The following is a 17,662-nucleotide window of genomic DNA, read 5'->3' as shown; positions in this document are numbered from 1 at the left end:
CCCCCCCCCCCCCCCCCCATGTGGATGTGGCATCTTGCCGCTGGCCGACCTGGCGGACGTCACCGCCGTGGCTCATGCATTCAGGATGCTAAATGCTGATGACCCGACGATTGCACGGATTGCCAGATCAGTGCTGGAAAAAGCCGTTCGCGACAAGATCCGGCGGCCGGCAGCGGAGAGGGACATCGCGGGCTACCTCTCGGGCTCGCTCGAGGGGGATCTAGCCCTCCCCTCCACAGGTCGCGGGACCTGTTTGATTTGGTCTAATGTAAGATCTTTGCGTTGAGATCAGCTCGGCGGCTGGGATTCCGGTGGCGTTGGGACCCTGACTGACGCGACCTTGCTCGCTCTGGAGTGTCTGGCACGCGGCGATCGGAGCGTGATCATTCCCCTGACCGCCAAGCAGCAAGTCATCAGCCACATGAGGGCCGCTCTCGCGGAGCACTACGCGTTGCGTTTGTTAAGTAAAAAAGATCAGAGTAAGGTCTTTGATGCAACCACCCGCCATGGAGTGAGCAATCACTTCATGTGGATAGGGAGTCATATCCGCTTCGCCGACTGGCGTTTCATTCACCATGCGCGCCTTGACGTGAGTCGGAGACCTTGTCACCATGTGCTCTGCCATTGCGGTCCCCATGCAGCCACTCGACAATTGCGGCACAACCGCCTCCAGGCTCCCGGGCGACCTAAGGGTGAACAAGACAGTCCCAGGCGTGGACGAAGATCTCGCGGTCATGCGTTCCGACCTCGTGGTGACGCATGAGTCGTTGAGAACCGTCGTCATGATCGATGTGACCGTGCCCTTCGAAAATACTTTCGAAGCGCTGGAAAAGGTGAGGTTGGAAAAGGTACTTAAGTATCAGCTCCTCGCCGACTCCATGCGCGGGCGCGGTTACATCGTTCATGTCGATGGCTTTGTTATAGGCGCCCTGGGAGCTTGGAACCCTTGGAACAATCGCCTGCTCGCCTTGCTGCGCGTCTCATCAGGTTGACCTGATGAACCGGCTGATCGTCTCGGAGACGATCGCGTAGTCTCGTGACGTGTACGTCACGGGGACCCGACAATAGCGCCTCGCGGAAACAGGGGTGCTCTCCTCTGGAGCATCCACGGCGCTTGAGGCATCGGTCCCGAGTGGATACAATGACATTAACGGAGATGATGACTCCGTCAAAACCTGCAACTAAACTAAGCTGACTCTAGCGTAATATGCGCTAGATCGAATTTTACCTTTTGGACCATTCCACACTTTTAGAGATTATTTTATCTATTTATTTACTCAATTATAGTTATCTTATTTTCAATTAGTTTAATAGTTATCAATTAGTTTAATAGTAATCAAAATGATATTATGTACTTACTAGAACCTACTTCCAGTGAGGCTGCATTTACTACTAAAGGTGAGCCGAAACATTCCTATAAAAAATTTCAAAAAGGATGTCGTCTCTTTCGGCAGCAATAAAAAAGGTCACACGGTATCCAATTGTAAAAAGATCCGTTCTGAAACTAAACGTAGTGATTCTAAATTTTCGAAAAATTCTACAAAGAAAACTGATTGGGGAATGTTATCAGTATTCATGGCAAAGGCAAATACATGGTACATTGGTAGATTCGGGTGCTATCCAACACATGTCTAAAAATAAACACTGGATTGAAGATTTTCAAAAATCTGAGAGACAAAAAATTGACTCTACTTAACACAAATAGCGGGTATGTCAGTGTAAATATTTTGGGAGATCCACGACCCAGAAAGATTAACGAGGTTTTACATTCCAATCTTAAGCACGAATCTTCTTTCCGTTAGTACATTATGTCGCAAGGGTTTTGTAATCACTTTTGATGATTCAAAATGTAACATATATTTAAAAGAAAACTGCAATATCGCTGATAACCCCGTTGTAACAGGCTCAATTCACAACGGACTTTACAAACTAGACACTCTTCCGGCACACGTTCATTCTGCAATTGTTAATGCACAAGGTCATGATTTATGGTACAAAAGATTGGAGCACCTTAACGTTGCGTGGATCTATTGAGGAAAAGTCTCGCAACCGGAGTCACTTTCAATATATCGAACAGGCAGCGATACATCGCCTATGTATACGGTAAACAGTCTAGGAAGTCTTTTTCTCACGTGGGAAAAGAAAGAGCAAATGAATTACTGGAATTAATACACGCAGACGTTTACGGTCCTATGCCGGAGACAAGCTGATCCGGTGCCAGATATATCTTTATTTTAATTGATGATTTTTTCCAGTATGACATTTGTTACTTCATGAAAAGTAAAAATGAAGTTTTTGAGACCTTCATACAATTTAAGGTGTGGGTCGAGAGAGATAAAGGTAAAAAAATCAAGACTTTTCGTAAATTATCAGATGGAGGAATTTATAAGAAAAGAAGGAATCATGCACCCAACGATATTTTATACGCCTGAACAAGATGGCTTTACCGAAAGGGCAAATAGAACTGTCGTTGAAAAGGCACGCACCATGTTACACGATGCAAAACTCAACAAGAAATTTTGGGAAGAAGTCCTGAGAACAGCAGTGTATTTAAAAAACCATTCACCTACTAAAAGCATTGGAAGGAAAACTTCTTTCGAGGTCTGAATGAATAAAAAGGTAGATTTCAGTCATTTAAGGATTTTTGGTTCTAAAGCCACATTTCAAGACAGAATTGAAAAAAATTCGATGCAAAGGGGAAAGAATGTATAATGGTTGGGTATTGCATTCCCAAAGAATCCAAAAATAATTTTGAAGGGTCGAGATGTTTTTTTTTTTTTTTTGAAAACGAATTTGGAAACATCTGCAAAGAAAAAACAAGGGACAATTTTACCCATGATTCTGATCCTTTTCTACATCATGATTTTGGTCAAATCATGGACGATACGAACCAACCTGAAGACAATGACGAAATGGATCAAACAAAGAAAGTCAGTGAGGACAGTATTACTCCATTTCAAACAATAATGATAACATTTTACCAAACGACATAGAAGATAGAAGATAGCCACTACGCGATAGGAAAACGAGAGAATTCCCTGGAATGATAAGACATGAAGCCTTTCTATTACTCATTCCACAGCCTTTAAATTTTGAAGAAGCAATATCCTGAAAAGACACTGTGGAAATCCGCAATGAATGAAGAATTTGATTCGTTGATAAACAATCAGGTTTGGGAGCTAACCTCGCATCTGGTTGGTAAAAAAACTATAAAATCCACGTGGATATTCAAAAAGAAGTCAGATTAAAATGATAATGTTAATCGATACAAAGCTCTTCTTGTTGCTAAAGGATGTTCCCAAACTTACGGTGTTGATTTTAACGATACGTATTCTCCAGTAATCAGGTACTCAACAGTAAGGCTCCTATTGGCACTATAAATTGAGCTCGATATGTCCGTCGACCATCTAGATGTGACGGCCTTTTTAAATGCAAGTGTAAAAAGAGGAGATTTATATGGAACAACCGCTGGGGTTTGTGCAAGACAAAGGTAAAGTTTGTCGTCTAAGAAAAGCAACTTACGGACTTAAACAAGCGTCAAAGTCGTGGTATGAAAAAATTAATTCGATCTTAATTAATATGAATTTTAAGCGTTGCGTGTGTGTACCATGTGTTTATTGCAAAGAATCTGGTATTAAAAAGTTAATAGTTGCAATATATGTGGATGACATATTAATCCTAAATGACTGTAAAAAAGAAAAATTAGAGTTGAAAAATCGTCCTGAGTCAGAAATCCAAATTAAAGATTTAGGAACTGTAAAGAACATTTTCTTAGATCAAAGCAATTATATTAAAGAAATAATAGAGAGATTTAATATGCAGGATTGTTTAGCCGTAACCACGCCGTTAGTTGTTGGAACCAAATTGGCAAAAGCTACCGTAAGTAATAATAACCCATATCGTGAACTAATAGGGTGCCTGAATTTCTTAGCTACGTGTACGAGATCAGATATCTCATTTTCAGTAAGTTACTTAAGTAAATTTAATAATTGTCATGATGAATCCCATTGGTTAGCAGCAAAAAGAGTTACAAGATATTTGAAAGGCACGATGAACTATCACTTACGATTCGAAAAATCGAATTTAAAAGTTTTTGGATTTGTAGATACTGATTTTGGTGCTGATAACATAGACAGAAAATACACAGGTTATACATTTTTACTAGGTAAAGGAGCTATTAGCTGGGAGCTGTAAGCTTATATATATGTGTCCTTATAACAGTCGCCTGCCTGCTTTTTTCCGTTCGTACTGTCTTAGCATGCCATTATCGTATAAGTGCGAATTTATTAAAGTGCCTTTTTAAATCAAGTCTCTATGTTTATTTTAAATATTCCAAGAAAATAATTGCACTAGTTTTTGCAAATCGGTGTTGCACTCATTCAAGAAAGATTTATTCTATTTGAGAAAATCTATTGATTTCTATTTTAGTAAAGACGACTTTCATAATTAAATCTGCAATATTGCTAAAAAATGAAATTAACATTGATTTTCAACAGTATTTGACATCAGAAAGGTACTAATAAATATTTACGGAAATCATACTCGGAATAGAAAAATATTCACTATGTGCACTACAAATAAATATTTGCACTACTGTTGATATTCTTAAATGCTTGCATGAAACATGCAAGATAAGTTCAGGCAATGAGAATCTCTCGTTAGATACAAATGGTCTGCATTTCACCTCATGAAATTGCGCATTTCACGATTATAACTATATTTAGAAGAAGTTAGAGTTTTCGAGCGAAAAACGAAGTCAACTAATAACTAACAATCAAATAATTCGAAAATTATTCTGAAGTGTATGGTGACGAAGAAAACTCTATCGTTTGTGCCAAATGTGAGTTAAACGAAATATCTCTGCGTGACGATTCGTTACGTGTCCATCGTCGCGAGACGCAATTGAAACAGTTATTCAAGATTGATTTGACAGACTACACGTCATGGAGAAAAGTTCTGTCGGAGTAAGCAAATATATCGACTAACCGCGCCATCTATTGTATCTATTATTATATATTGGCCTTTGCTCTGTGTGTGTGTGTGTGTGTGTGTGTGTGTGTGTGTGTGTGTGTGTGTGTGTGTGTGTGTGTGTGTATGGGGGGGGACTCCACGATAGTCTTTTGTTGTATCATCTCGTGCGACTTCTTGTCTTGTCTGTCTCTTGTTGGATCACCTCATGCACTACAAGCGTATTGAAATAAAAAGTTATTCATATTATTTAAATATACGGATAAATTCAAAGAAATAAAACAAACAGTTTCATTGCTTCTGTCTACTCAATCTAACAGATTATGGGCACAAAAGTCAATTAATTAAACTGTTTTTTCGTTAATCTGTATATCGCTGTGCACTTGGTCTGAATTAAAGACTCAACGGTCAAGACGACACCGTATAACCGTATGATACCGTGTAATCATATCGGTGAGATTTTCCTACACCATTCTATTATAAAAAGGAATACGCGAAATTGTGAGTAAATCGTCAATTTCATTCTGAAAGAGTTGGATTTTTTTATCTTAACGAAAATATCTTCAAATGAATCTACCAGCAATATGGCAACGGTCAACGTTATTGGTAATATTCCGAATATCGATCCTAAGTTAAATGGTACCTGTAATTATTCTTCATGGAAATTCGTAATGAAGATGATATCAATTGGATTAGACCTGTGGGAATGCATCGAACCTTCTAATACTTCCGTTATAGATAATAAGAAGGATCGAAAAGTCTTAGCCGCTATTTGCGTGAGATCGCACTACCACATTCATTTGAAAGATGTAAATTCGGCCAAGATTGCATGGCAAAAACTTGGCCTAGCCTATGAAGACACAGGACTTTCGCGTATTTTGTTTCTAATGCCATCACTGTTCAAACTAGACTACGATAATTTTGAAAATATGAACCAATACGTTTCAGAAGCGTTTTCTCTTTCACAAAAGCTTGCAGATATCAGTAATCCTGTAGACGATAAACTTTTAGCCGTAATTATTTTGGTTACCATCCGATTACAAACCCATGGTAATGGCGTTAGACAGCTTATCGACGCCAATTACTACTGAATTGGAGGGCGCTTGAGCATGTGTTATCGGGATGACCGAAAGTGAGAAAAGGAAGTTAATTTGTAGGAGTTTAGGAAAAGTGCGATTATAGGAGTTTTGGGGAGGTAGAAGCAGAAGGAAGAACGATAAGTTAGAGGAGAAAAAAAGAAGAGAAAGAGAGGTTAGAAAAAACAACGCGTTAGAGGATCGGAGTGGTGACATCATGTGGAGCATCAGTAAACAAGAGAGGAGCACAGCATAAGGAAGATAATTGGAGAAAGCAGAGAGCTTAGGAATATGTAAGGAGGGATTAGAGGAGAGAGATCTGTGAGAGAAAAGAAGGTAGAGGTGGAGAATAATGAAGGAGGATTGGATAAGATGGAGAGAATAAGGGGGGGCAGTCACAAAAAAAGATAAAAGATAAGGAAGGACAAGAAGAAGAAAAAAGGAAGGATGTGGAGGAGCTTAAAAAGATCATACAGGAAATGGGGCAGCAACAGAAGGAGATGATCCAGGGATTAGGGGATAGCGTGGAAAAGAAAATTGGGGTGGAGATGGGGAAGCTCAAGAATGAAATAAGGGACGAAATTAGAAAGATGGAGGAGAGGATGGTAGAAGAAAGAAGAAAATTAGAAGAAAGAATAAATAAGATGGAAGAAAAGATGGGGAAGATAGAGGAGAAAGAAGGGGAAAAAATAGGAGAGAAGGGAGAGGCGGAAAAGGGGCAGAGGGCAAGGAATAGAATTAGGGCGATAGGAAAGAAGTTGGAAAGAAAGGAGGGAAGAAAGGAGAAGGAATATTGTAATAAAGAAGTAAGTTGCAAAAGAAGTGGATCTAAAAGGAGAGGAAAAAGAAAAGGTAGTGGAAAGGATTATGGAAAAGATAGGTGAAAAAGCAGAAGTGGAAAGTATAAACAGGATAGCAGGAAGAAGTTATATGGTAGTGGTGAAAATAGGAATTTTAGAACAGAAGAGAGGCATAATGCCCAATAAGTATACGGGAGAAAAGGAAAAGTTGAAGGACGACCTCACAGAGAGTGGGCGGGGAATGCAAAGAGAACTAAGAAAAATTGGGAAAAGGAACGGAAAAGAGGAAGGAGGGCGTGGATAAGATATGGGAAGATCCAGATAGATGATGTATGTTGGAAATGGAATGAGAAGGAGAATGTGCTAAAGACTTAGGGAGGAATTAGAAGAGAGAAGTGAAGAGAAGTAGCTGGAGGTAGGAAAGGCAGGAAAGAAGGGAGCGAAAGGAGTAGGAGGGAATGAAAAGAGAATGGAGGAAAAAGGAAAAAAGAGTGAGAGTAATTGGAAAGTGGGGTTCTGGAATGTGGTAGGATTAGGTAATAAGGACAACGAATTCTGAGAAAAATTAGGAGAGTGGAAGATTATGTTTCTACTGGAAACATGGTTAGAAAAGAAGGGATGGGGAAGGATCGAGAGCAAACTGCCGAAGGGATACAAGTGATATAGACAAGATGCAGATAGGAAAAACAGGAAGGGAAGAGCAATAGCAGGCATATTAGTGGGGGTGAAGAAGAACTTGGTGGTGAAAGAGTTGATATCGGTAGCGGAAGGAGTGATAAAATTGAAAGTGAGAATGGAATACGAGGTGTGGAGATTGGCAGGAATCTACGCGTTAGGAGATGTGGAAGAGAAAGTGGAACGAATAAAGGATTGGATGGAGATAGGAGAAAAGGAGGAAAAAGGAATAATTGGAGGAGATCTAAATGCAAGGACGAGGGAACTGGGAGGAAGGACATAGGGAGAAGATGAGGCAGAACAGGCAGGAAAAAGGAAGTCAAAGAATAAGAAAGTGAACGCGGAAGCTGTTAAAGGCGATAGAGGAGGCGGGATGGTTTATTGTAAATGGAAACATAGAGGGAAACAAGGGAGGAGAATGCATCTATGCGGGGCGAGAGGAGAGGCAGTGATTGACTATGTATCAACAGATGAAGGGGAAAAGGAGGGAATAAAAAGGATGGAAATAGGAGAGAGAGTAGACTCGGATCACTTTCCACTGATTGTGAGCATCAGAGGAAAGGGGGAACGGGAGGGAAAAAATAAAGGGAAAGAAAAGAAAAGATAGAGAAAAGATTGAACAACGGAAGGTGTGGTGAAATTTAGGGGAAGATTAGGAGGAATGGGGAGAAAAGGAAGAAGCACGGAGGAAATGATAGAACAGGATATAGAAAAAATAAGAGAGACGTTAGAGGCAGGGGAGCAGGAGGGAGGAAGGAAGAGGACTGGATGGTGGTATGAAGAATGTAGGGAAAAGAAAACACAGGTGAGAAGGAAGCTGAGAAGCTGGAGAAAAGGAAGTAGGGAGGAATACGCAAGAACAAGAAAAAAATACAAGGAGCTATGTGAGGAGTGGAATGAAGTGGAAAGAAAGGATTATGAGAAGAAAGTGGAAGGTGGAAGAAGGAGGCAGAGGAGGCTAGATTAGAAAGAGATGTATGGAGAATGGTGAACAGAGGAAGAAGAAGAAGGGAGAGGATAGGAGAGAATATTACAATGGAAGAGTGGGGGAGATATTTTACGGAATTAATGGGTGAGGCAGAATGGAGGGTAATGATGGGAGGCAGTGAGAACGATGAGACAAGGGGAGAAAGATGGAGATGGGATTAGAAAGGAGGAGATAACGAAAGGAGACTAAAAGATGGAAAAGCGGTAGGAACAGAGGAAATACCGAGATTTGGAAATACGGAGGAGGAGAGCTAGAGAACTTGGTATGGGAAGTGTGTAATGGAGCATGCAAAGGTGAATGATGGCCAAGAAGCCATGAGGAAGGGTTGATTGTGTCAGTTAAGAAGAAAGGGGAGGAGAAAATAGTGCCTGAGTACAGAGGAGTTACAATAACGGGTACTTTATATAAAATATAAGCGTAGTAGCGGAAAGATTGGTGACAGAGATGGAAAGAAAGAAGATACTAAGTAAGGGACAGACAGGCTTTAGCAAAAAACTAGAGACAATATCTTTACGCTGAACTATATAATAATAACTATATAATATATAAGTATACGAGGGTAAAGAGAAAGAATTGCACTATTTGTCGATCTAAAGGCGGCTTTCGACTCGGTAGACCGGGTGAAGTTATAGAGAAAAGAGGAATAAGCGAAAGTATAATTAAGAGAGTGAAGAGGATATATACGGAAATAAAAAGCAGAGTAAGAGCAGGCAGTGAGACAGGAGAATGCTTCTGGACAGCGAGGGGAGTGAAACAGGGATGTCCACTAAGTCTGCATCTATTCAATATATTTCTGTCGGATTTAGAGGAAAAATTGGAAAAGGGATGGTGGGGGGGGGGGGTGACGATTGGCAAAGAAAGGATTTACTGCCTTTCGTACGCGAATGATATTGTACTGTTAGCGGAGGGGGAGGGAGAGATGAGGAAGCTGATCAAAAGATTATGTAAGTACCTAAATTAAAAGAAGCTATGTTTGAATGAGGAAAGGACGAAAATAATGAGGTTTAAAGTGGGAAGAGGAAAAATAAGTAGAGTGGAGTGGAAATGGAGAGGAAAGGAGTTGGAAGAAGTGAAAGAGTTCAAATATTTGGAATATAAACTGATAAGGAATGGGAGCCAAGAAGCACAGATAAGAAAAAGGGTGAAAAAGGCAGCAACGATTATAAGAGCGGTATGGGGAATCGGAATGAAACTCTTTGGGAAAAACTGTGAAAGGAGGGTATGGCTATTCGACAGACTGGTATGGACAGTGCTGAGCTATGGAGCCGAGATATAGGGATGGAAGGAGAGGGCTTGGTGGAAAGGATCCAGGAAAGGTACTTGAGATGGGCGCTGGGTAGGGTAGGAAGAAAATGGCGAGGGGCGAATAGGGCAAAGAAAAGTGCAAAGTGATAATAGTACAAGGAATGAGGCCAAAGATAGGGTGAGGGGAAGGAAAGGGGAATAATTAGTTATAAGAGCGGGCTTAATGGAATATATAGTAGGATGTTAGCTATGGTAATGTTTATGATGTAATTAAGTAGTGGTTATTATATTATTATTATATTCGATATTAGGGAATGATATGTGAGTGGAGGTTATATGATGCTAGGCTAGTGAATGATTATTGTATTTATTTCTAAGAAGAATGTATGGAGGTGGAGAAGGAGCGGAAATTGTAATCCTAAGGGAAAACAATATAGACCTATCTATCTGTCTATCTATTTGCTACCGAATTGGTGAAAAGCAGACTGTTGCAAGAAGATGTCAAATCGCAACTCCAGAACAGAACAATGGACAAATCGTCAGATGTAGCATTTGTGTCTGAATGCGAACATAATCATTACAATAAAAAGAAACTACATTTTCAGAAAAAAGAGGTCAAATGTTACGGGTGTGGAAAAAAAGGCCGTATTAAACCAAATTGCAAAAAATCTCAAACAGGAAGTTCGGAAAAGAATTCAAATTTCCAAAAGGATCACCGAGATAAATGGGGTATATTAGCTGCTCTCATGGCTGACATAAAAAATAATGCATGGTACATCGACTCCGGTGCTACTTGACCACATGACTCCAGATAATACGTGGATAAAAAATTACAATCAGGTATCGAAACAAAATATAATAGTCGCGGACAATCAAATTCACCAAGCGATGGGAAATGAAGACGTATTTGTAAATCTTCATTCTCAAACTAGAACGATTTCAAACGTCTTACATATTCCTAATTTAAATGCTAAATCTATTATCTGCTAGTAAACTAGCAAGTAAAGGTTTTATATTAGTCTTTAACGAAACGAAATGTAATCTTTATTCATCCGTAAAGATAATTTTTATGCTAAAGGAAGTGTAGTAGCAACAGCGACAAATGGACTTTATAAACTCGACGTTGCTACTCGATTTGCTACTGAAATTGACTACAAGGAGTCAACTATGAAGCTCTGCATAGTTTGCATTAAGGGTAAGCAGTCTAAATTAGTGGTGTTGCAAGGTAAAGAACCAATGATGTTTTGGAAATTGTGCATGCTGATGTGTGGTTGTTCTCGAAAAACCAAACTGGGATGATGAGGTTCTTAATCAAAGTATAAGTGAAGAGCAAAGTTTAAGAGAATGCGACGAATACGTACAAAGATAATATTCAACAAGTTTTGAAAGACTGTACAGCTGTATAGTTGTGCGTGAGACGTCCTGAAAATTCCATATCATTCTTGAGAGAATACTTTCAAAAACTGGGACGGGTGACTGCCAGTGAAACATTAGCAACTGAAAGAGGAATGAGAGCAGACAAAGTTGAGTCAACCGTGGAGGATTTACAATTGAAGCCCGCAGATGCTGATTTTGCAAATGATATTGAAGATCGCAAATCTTACAGCGGATATGTATTCCTGTTAGGCAAAGGTGCGGTGACCTGGGGCGAGTAAAAAACAATCTTCTGTAGCACTTTTCACCAGTGAGCTTGAGTATGTTGCTCTTTTTGAAGTGAGAAAGGAAGAAAAATTTCTGAATAGTTTACTGCTCGAGATCACAAGTGAAAACACACCTATAACTCTTTACAATGACAATCAATCTGCACTTGTCTGGGCGAAAGAACAGATACCGTACAACCGCACAAAACATATCGACATAAGAAACCAGATGTCAGAGAAAAGACATTTTCTCCGACAAAAAGTTAGGAGAATTTACAACTCACGTGTCGCCTACGTTATTGAATTGCGAAGGCCAAGTTTAGTTTTTTACAGTGCGTAAAACGTCTGAACGTTTAGCTTTAGAAATTCGGTCACAATAGCATTTCTGCGAAGCGTCGTAAACACTTGGATTTTTAAGGGCCACCCAGATCAGCATCTGAAAAACACTTGGAGAAAGTAAGTGAGGCCCAGAGGAAACCCTGCTACACCGCCATAATTTAGGGAAATCGGTCCCGGCGAAATTGCAGCCCCACTCTCAGAGAAAACGCGTCACGAATGCAAGGAGTAGGCGGTGCAATTTCATGACAACCCAATTGGGTAAAACTCAAAAACGAATCGGCCAATTAGGAATGTCTGAGACGAGAACCGAGTAGCGAAGAAAGCAGCGAGCGCACAGAAGAAGGATTGATATATAGATATAGATAGAGTAGACAATCAGAAGAGATTGGTAGATATACCGTCATACGAAAAGATATACCCACGACGTGAACATCGATCGTCATCTACATGTTCACCACGTCTTCCGAGTTATCGCGTCCCCATGTAACTCAGTCAAATAAACTTAGTTAACCATGAACAAGAGTCTACTACAATCTATCACCTCGCACTATCCCGCAAAAAAAATCCCCAAAAGCTAGTATATCGTATTTCGTCAGAACTTAAATATCTGGAAAAATTTTCTGAAGTCTCAGAAAATTGATCTATCATTAAATCTACAAATTGATATATCATAAATCAAATGAAATGAAACTGAAGAATCAAATACACTGAAGAGTAAACTTTTTTCGGGGTTGTCACCGGCTCATGACGCTCCATGACATTTCTAGAAAATTTCGACTAATTTTTGAAAATGATTATCTTAATTCGTCATTTCAGCTTGTGCTGAGCCTCCCACTCGGGAGACTTTCCCTTTGGTAATAAACATTTTTGATTTTCTCCCTAATAATAAAATATTCTTTCTCCAACGGAACTCTTGAACTCGATTGTGAATTCAAATTTAAACAACTCTGAATTCAAGCTTCTTAGCTTAACTTGTCCGATACCGTATCGTTTGCCAACGTGCATATGTGTCGCAGGAGCTGTGGTGGAGTTCGATCTCCGATCTCCGTATTAAACATTATGTATTCGTATCAAATATATATTCGTATTGAAATTATTTTTTATATTCGAGAAAAATAAGAAGATAGAATATTATATTGAATATTCGTATAGAATTAAGAATAGAAATAAGAAAATTCTAATCTTTTCCTCTATGCATAATCAATAGCGTCGAAAGTAAGATAAGATTTGTAAGAGCACCGAATAATCGTTACAAACTCACCTTAAGCACATCCACTTACACAAACTAACTAGCCAACACAAACTATCTCCACTTAATTCTTTTTAACAAAGAGAAACAAAGACATCACCTAAAAATGAGCCACATCCTTTCTTATTCTAATTCTCACTCCAGAAACAATTACAATAAGAATCAATACAAATAGGTCTTGCGTTGACAAGGAAAACACTTTATGCTTAAAATTTTCTTGTATACCGAAGTTCTTTGTCAATTCACCAAGTCTGGTCTAGATTCTTTCTATTTCTTAATTATCTATACTTAATTATCAAGTCAAGAGTTCTCTAGTCAAGTGACACTCGAGCAAGCGGTCGATTTGAGTTGTTTTTCACCCGTTCTATTCTATTTTAATTCCAATTCATTATTATTTCTATGTCCAAAGCGTTACTATTTCTTATATTATTCGTCGTCGTTGCCAAACAATTCCTTACCTGTAGAGATTACATTACATTCTATGGATTTAACGAGTATATACTAGTTCAAATTGTGCGCACCACACAGTGGACTGTAGTACATACAAGTGATAACTACATCATTAACTAACCGAATCGCTACTTTACATATACCTGTTCTTACCGTAACCGGTTACTTATACTACATGTGGTAGCCGTTACGGCTACAAATAAACTTATTTCTTTTTAAAAAAAAATGCAGAATTTCAATTTATTGCAAGAAATGTACAGCTTAATTTTTAAATAACAACAAAATAATCATGTATTTTTTCATATTTAATATAAACAGGATATGATAGGAATACAGTTTATTTCATTTAAAGATAAATGAAGAATTTTGGTTAGAGAGTGGAGGTGACAGGTCACGTTTGTGGAGTGAGAAAAGAAATAGAATTAGCGATAGAAAATCCAATCCGAAAATAAAAAAGAAGATGTGGAAAGGAAAAGTAGGGAGCAAAAGGATAACTAAAAGGTGCAGACAAAGGGAAAACAGACCGAAAAGACAAGAAAGAGTAAAAAGACCAAAGAGAAAGAAGTTAGAATGGCAACAAGAGCAAGCAAAAACAAAAGAACGATGGAAAAATTTATGGTCGGTGAAGCAAGGAAGCAAGGCAGTGACGTTTGGTGAAAGTATGAGTGAAGGAGACAGGGTAAGGAAAGAAAAGATTAGTGCCAAGGAGAAAACATGGGAGGATATAATGGAAAAAGTGATGCAGAAATATGTAGAAGAGATAGCGAAGTAGAGAGTAGAGATAAAAGAGGAGAGAGAGACGGAAAGAAGAAAGAAAGAAGGAAGAAAGTAGAAAAGAGAAAGAAGAAGAATGGGAGAAAGAAAGAAAACAACTAGAAAGAAGAATGAGCAGAAAGAGGAGCAGAAAGAGGAAAGGAAGGAAAGGGAAAGCAGGAAAAGAAATATAACGATAAGGGGAGCGAAATGAGGGGAGAAAGAAACAACGAAAGAGGTAAAAGATTTTATAAAGAAAAATTTAAAAGCGAACGTAGAAATAGAAGCGGCATGGAAGAGAGGATATAAGAGAGATGGAGAAATAGTGTTGGCAAAGCTGACAGGCTGGAAAGACAAAAAAGAAGTAATGACAAAACAGAAGAATCTAAAAACCGGAGTTTACATAGAGGATGATCTGACAAAAAAGAAAAGGGAAATACAAAGCAGGCTAAGACAGATAGTAAGAGAGAAAAGGAAAGAGGGAGAAAAGGCGACAGCTGGATATATGAAAATGTGTGGAACAAAAATGGTATAAATGGAATGAGTGGGAGGAATGCCTGGAAGGAGAAGAAAGGGCGAGAGAGAACTGAGATGAGACAGGGTGTTCTGTGCTGTTCTAGAATGTGAGAAGATTGGGTAAAAAAGAGAAAGACTTCTGGCAATTTATAGAGAAATTCGACTATGGAATAGGACTATCTGAAACGTGGGTGGAAGAAAAGACATGGGAAAGGATGAAGAAAAGACTACCGAAAGGTTACACATGGGAATGCCAGAATGCACAGAGAGAAAAGATAAAAGGAACAGCGAGTGGAGGGATTATAATCGGAGTGAAAGAGGAAATAGAGGAGGAAAAGAATGAAGTGAAAAGAATAAGCGGAGCAATGGGGAAGAGGATAAGACTGGGAACAGACACATGGCTGATTTGGACAGTTTATTGTAAGGGGAAAATAAAAGAACAAATATATTTGAAACAGGAAGAAAAGGGAAGAATTAAAATGATGATAGAAGGGGACTTCAATGCAAGAACGGGAGAGAAGGGTGGAATGTACGACGGTAAAGAGGAAAGAAGAGTATCAAGAGACAAGAGAAGCAATAGAGAGGGGGAACTGATAAGGGCAGCTGATAAGGGCAATAGAGGAGAATGGATGGTACACATTTAACGGAAACGTTAAGGGAGATGAAAAAGGAGAGTACACATTCGTGGGCAGCACGGGGCACACGGTAGTCGATTACACTATAGTAAATACAGAAGGAATAGAAGAGTTCAGAGTTTTAGAAAGAATAGAATCAGATCATATGCCACTATATAGCAAATTAGGATACAAGATAAAAAAACGAAAAGGGAAGGAGGGAAAGGAAGTGAAAGAAAGAATAAAATAGAATGAGGAAAGCATAAGAAAATACGAGGAGATAACAAGCAGGAAGGAATACAAACAAGAATCTGTGGAAGAAAGATGGAGAGAAATAAAAGAGGCGGTCCATAATCATGGAGGAAACGAAACTGAAGATTAGATTGGCAAAAAGAGCAGTAGAGTATGAAGGAAGGATAGAAAGAGAAAGAGAGAGAGGAATAGTAAAAGAATGCATAAAAGAAAAGAAAGCAGGAAAAGGGAACCAAGAAAGAATAAGGGAAAGGCAAGATCACCTCAAAACGTGTGGTTTTAGCCAGATAGGAGTAGAACAATTGTGGAGAGAAGAGAGACCAGCGGGGAAAATACTAGGGAAAAGAGAAGCGGAAATGCAAAGACAAAGACAGTGGAATAGAATTCAGAAGACAAAATACAATTGGAAGTATAAGTATCTGGTAAAAAGAGAATTACCAAAATACCTGAAGGAGAGAAGGAAAAATGGAGAGCAGAAGGTGATAGCCAGAGCAAGATGCGGTACCCTAGAAAATGGAAGTAAATTTTGGGCGAGAGAAGAAGAACGGAAATGTCAACTATGCGAGGATGGGGAGGGAACATTAGAGAATTGGAGAGACTGTAGAGAGATGGAGATAACATATGCAAGTCTGGAAGAGATATTGAATGAAGAAGGCGGGAAAGAAGCGGTAAAATGGCTTAGGCAAATAGAAAGGAAAAAGAAAGATAGAGAGATACAAGGAGAAGAGAAAGAAGAGATAAGACAGGTCTAAAAGAGCAACAAATAAACATGAAATAAAATGAAAAAATTAGATTAAGATATTCAGTAGACAAAAGAATAGCATAGTTAAGATAAATATAAGTATAGGATAAAGCAAAATAGGATACAAGATATTATGTAAATATTATAATATCTTGATATATTTTGTCTAGTTGTTTCTTTACAAAGAACTCACGCAGTGATACTGGCCAAATCAAGGATATTGAAAAAAACTTGGACATGCCATCTATATAAGATTTTAATATGCATAATATGAATATATATATATATATATATATATATATATATATATATATATATATATATATATATGTATATAAATTTTTATGTATAATTATATAAATTGCAATTATTTAATCAGCTTTTTTATTTTGCTTTGTTTATAGAGGTGTATTGACTTCAGTGATTATAAAAATTTATCCAGATTTGAATTAATAGAACTATATAAACGGGTGGCTTTACCACTGCCTCAGAGACAATCTGAGAGCATTCAAAATTCAGATAAAAAACAACATAATGAAGGAACTAATCATGTTGACGAATTACATAGAGATTCTATCTTAATGTAAATGAAGATATTTACCTTGAATTTATTTAATACAAAATTGTGTCTGTTTTTGTATTGTACATCTTACTAAAATAATTACATCAATTTTTTACAGGAATGGTACAAGTACAAAAACAGATATAAATGGAACAACAAAAATAGCAGAGTCTTTTTATGTTAGATCAAAATCCCCTGCGAATGAACTTAAACAAACGTCAAAAAAAATATGTTTAGATAATTCAAATAATTTTACACAATCTAATGGTATTGACAAACGTATTAATGACGAAAAGCACGATGTATGTATGTCTTTTAAGTATTCAATTGCTTATAATCAAGATCCATTTATATTATTATGTATGTTATGTTTGTAAATATATGCCTCATTCATGATTAATATGAATTGAAAAAGTCAGAGGATTAAAAAATAAGGAACATGAATGATGTTTATTTAAACATCGAATAAAAATTTTCATATATTTTAGGATGCTCCATCAAGGAAGAGACAAAAGATTACATGGCCATAATATTATAGCATATTAAGTGTACATGGTATATAAAAGCTATTTTTTTGAAACTGAATGTTTATTTATGACGTTACCCGTTAAAGTGGGATGTGTAGATTTCTATGAAATTTATACTAAATAACATTGTCAATAAGAATTTTTAAGGTAAATTTACAACATGTGAATTAATTTTAGTAATTACGTTCATTGAATTATTAGTTAACAATGTTCAATTATTAATGATAAATGTATTTGTATCATTGTATAAAAATAAGGCTGCTAAA

At 38.0% G+C, this 17,662-nt stretch overlaps 1 protein-coding gene across 1 annotated transcript in view; it reads left to right on the top strand.

Annotated features, from left to right (window-relative positions):
• The window catches only part of LOC122533717, a 20,906-nt gene extending 3,339 nt beyond the window's left edge, over positions 1–17,567 (top strand). The window contains exons 3-6 of the mRNA XM_043663702.1: positions 7,199–7,204; positions 16,712–16,890; positions 16,988–17,171; positions 17,358–17,567. Of these exons, the coding sequence (XP_043519637.1) occupies positions 7,199–7,204; positions 16,712–16,890; positions 16,988–17,171; positions 17,358–17,399 (411 nt within the window). The 3' untranslated portion in view covers positions 17,400–17,567. The remainder of the gene's footprint in view (positions 1–7,198; positions 7,205–16,711; positions 16,891–16,987; positions 17,172–17,357) is intronic.
• The last annotated feature ends 95 nt before the right edge of the window (positions 17,568–17,662 follow it).

The sequence above is a fragment of the Frieseomelitta varia genome, unplaced genomic scaffold (genome assembly GCF_011392965.1).
Source record: "Frieseomelitta varia isolate USP_RPSP 00005682 unplaced genomic scaffold, Fvar_1.2 scaffold_548, whole genome shotgun sequence".
Lineage (NCBI taxonomy): Eukaryota > Metazoa > Arthropoda > Insecta > Hymenoptera > Apidae > Frieseomelitta > Frieseomelitta varia.
The sequence above is the reverse complement of the archived record's forward strand: the minus strand, read 5'-3'. Positions and strand labels throughout refer to the sequence as shown.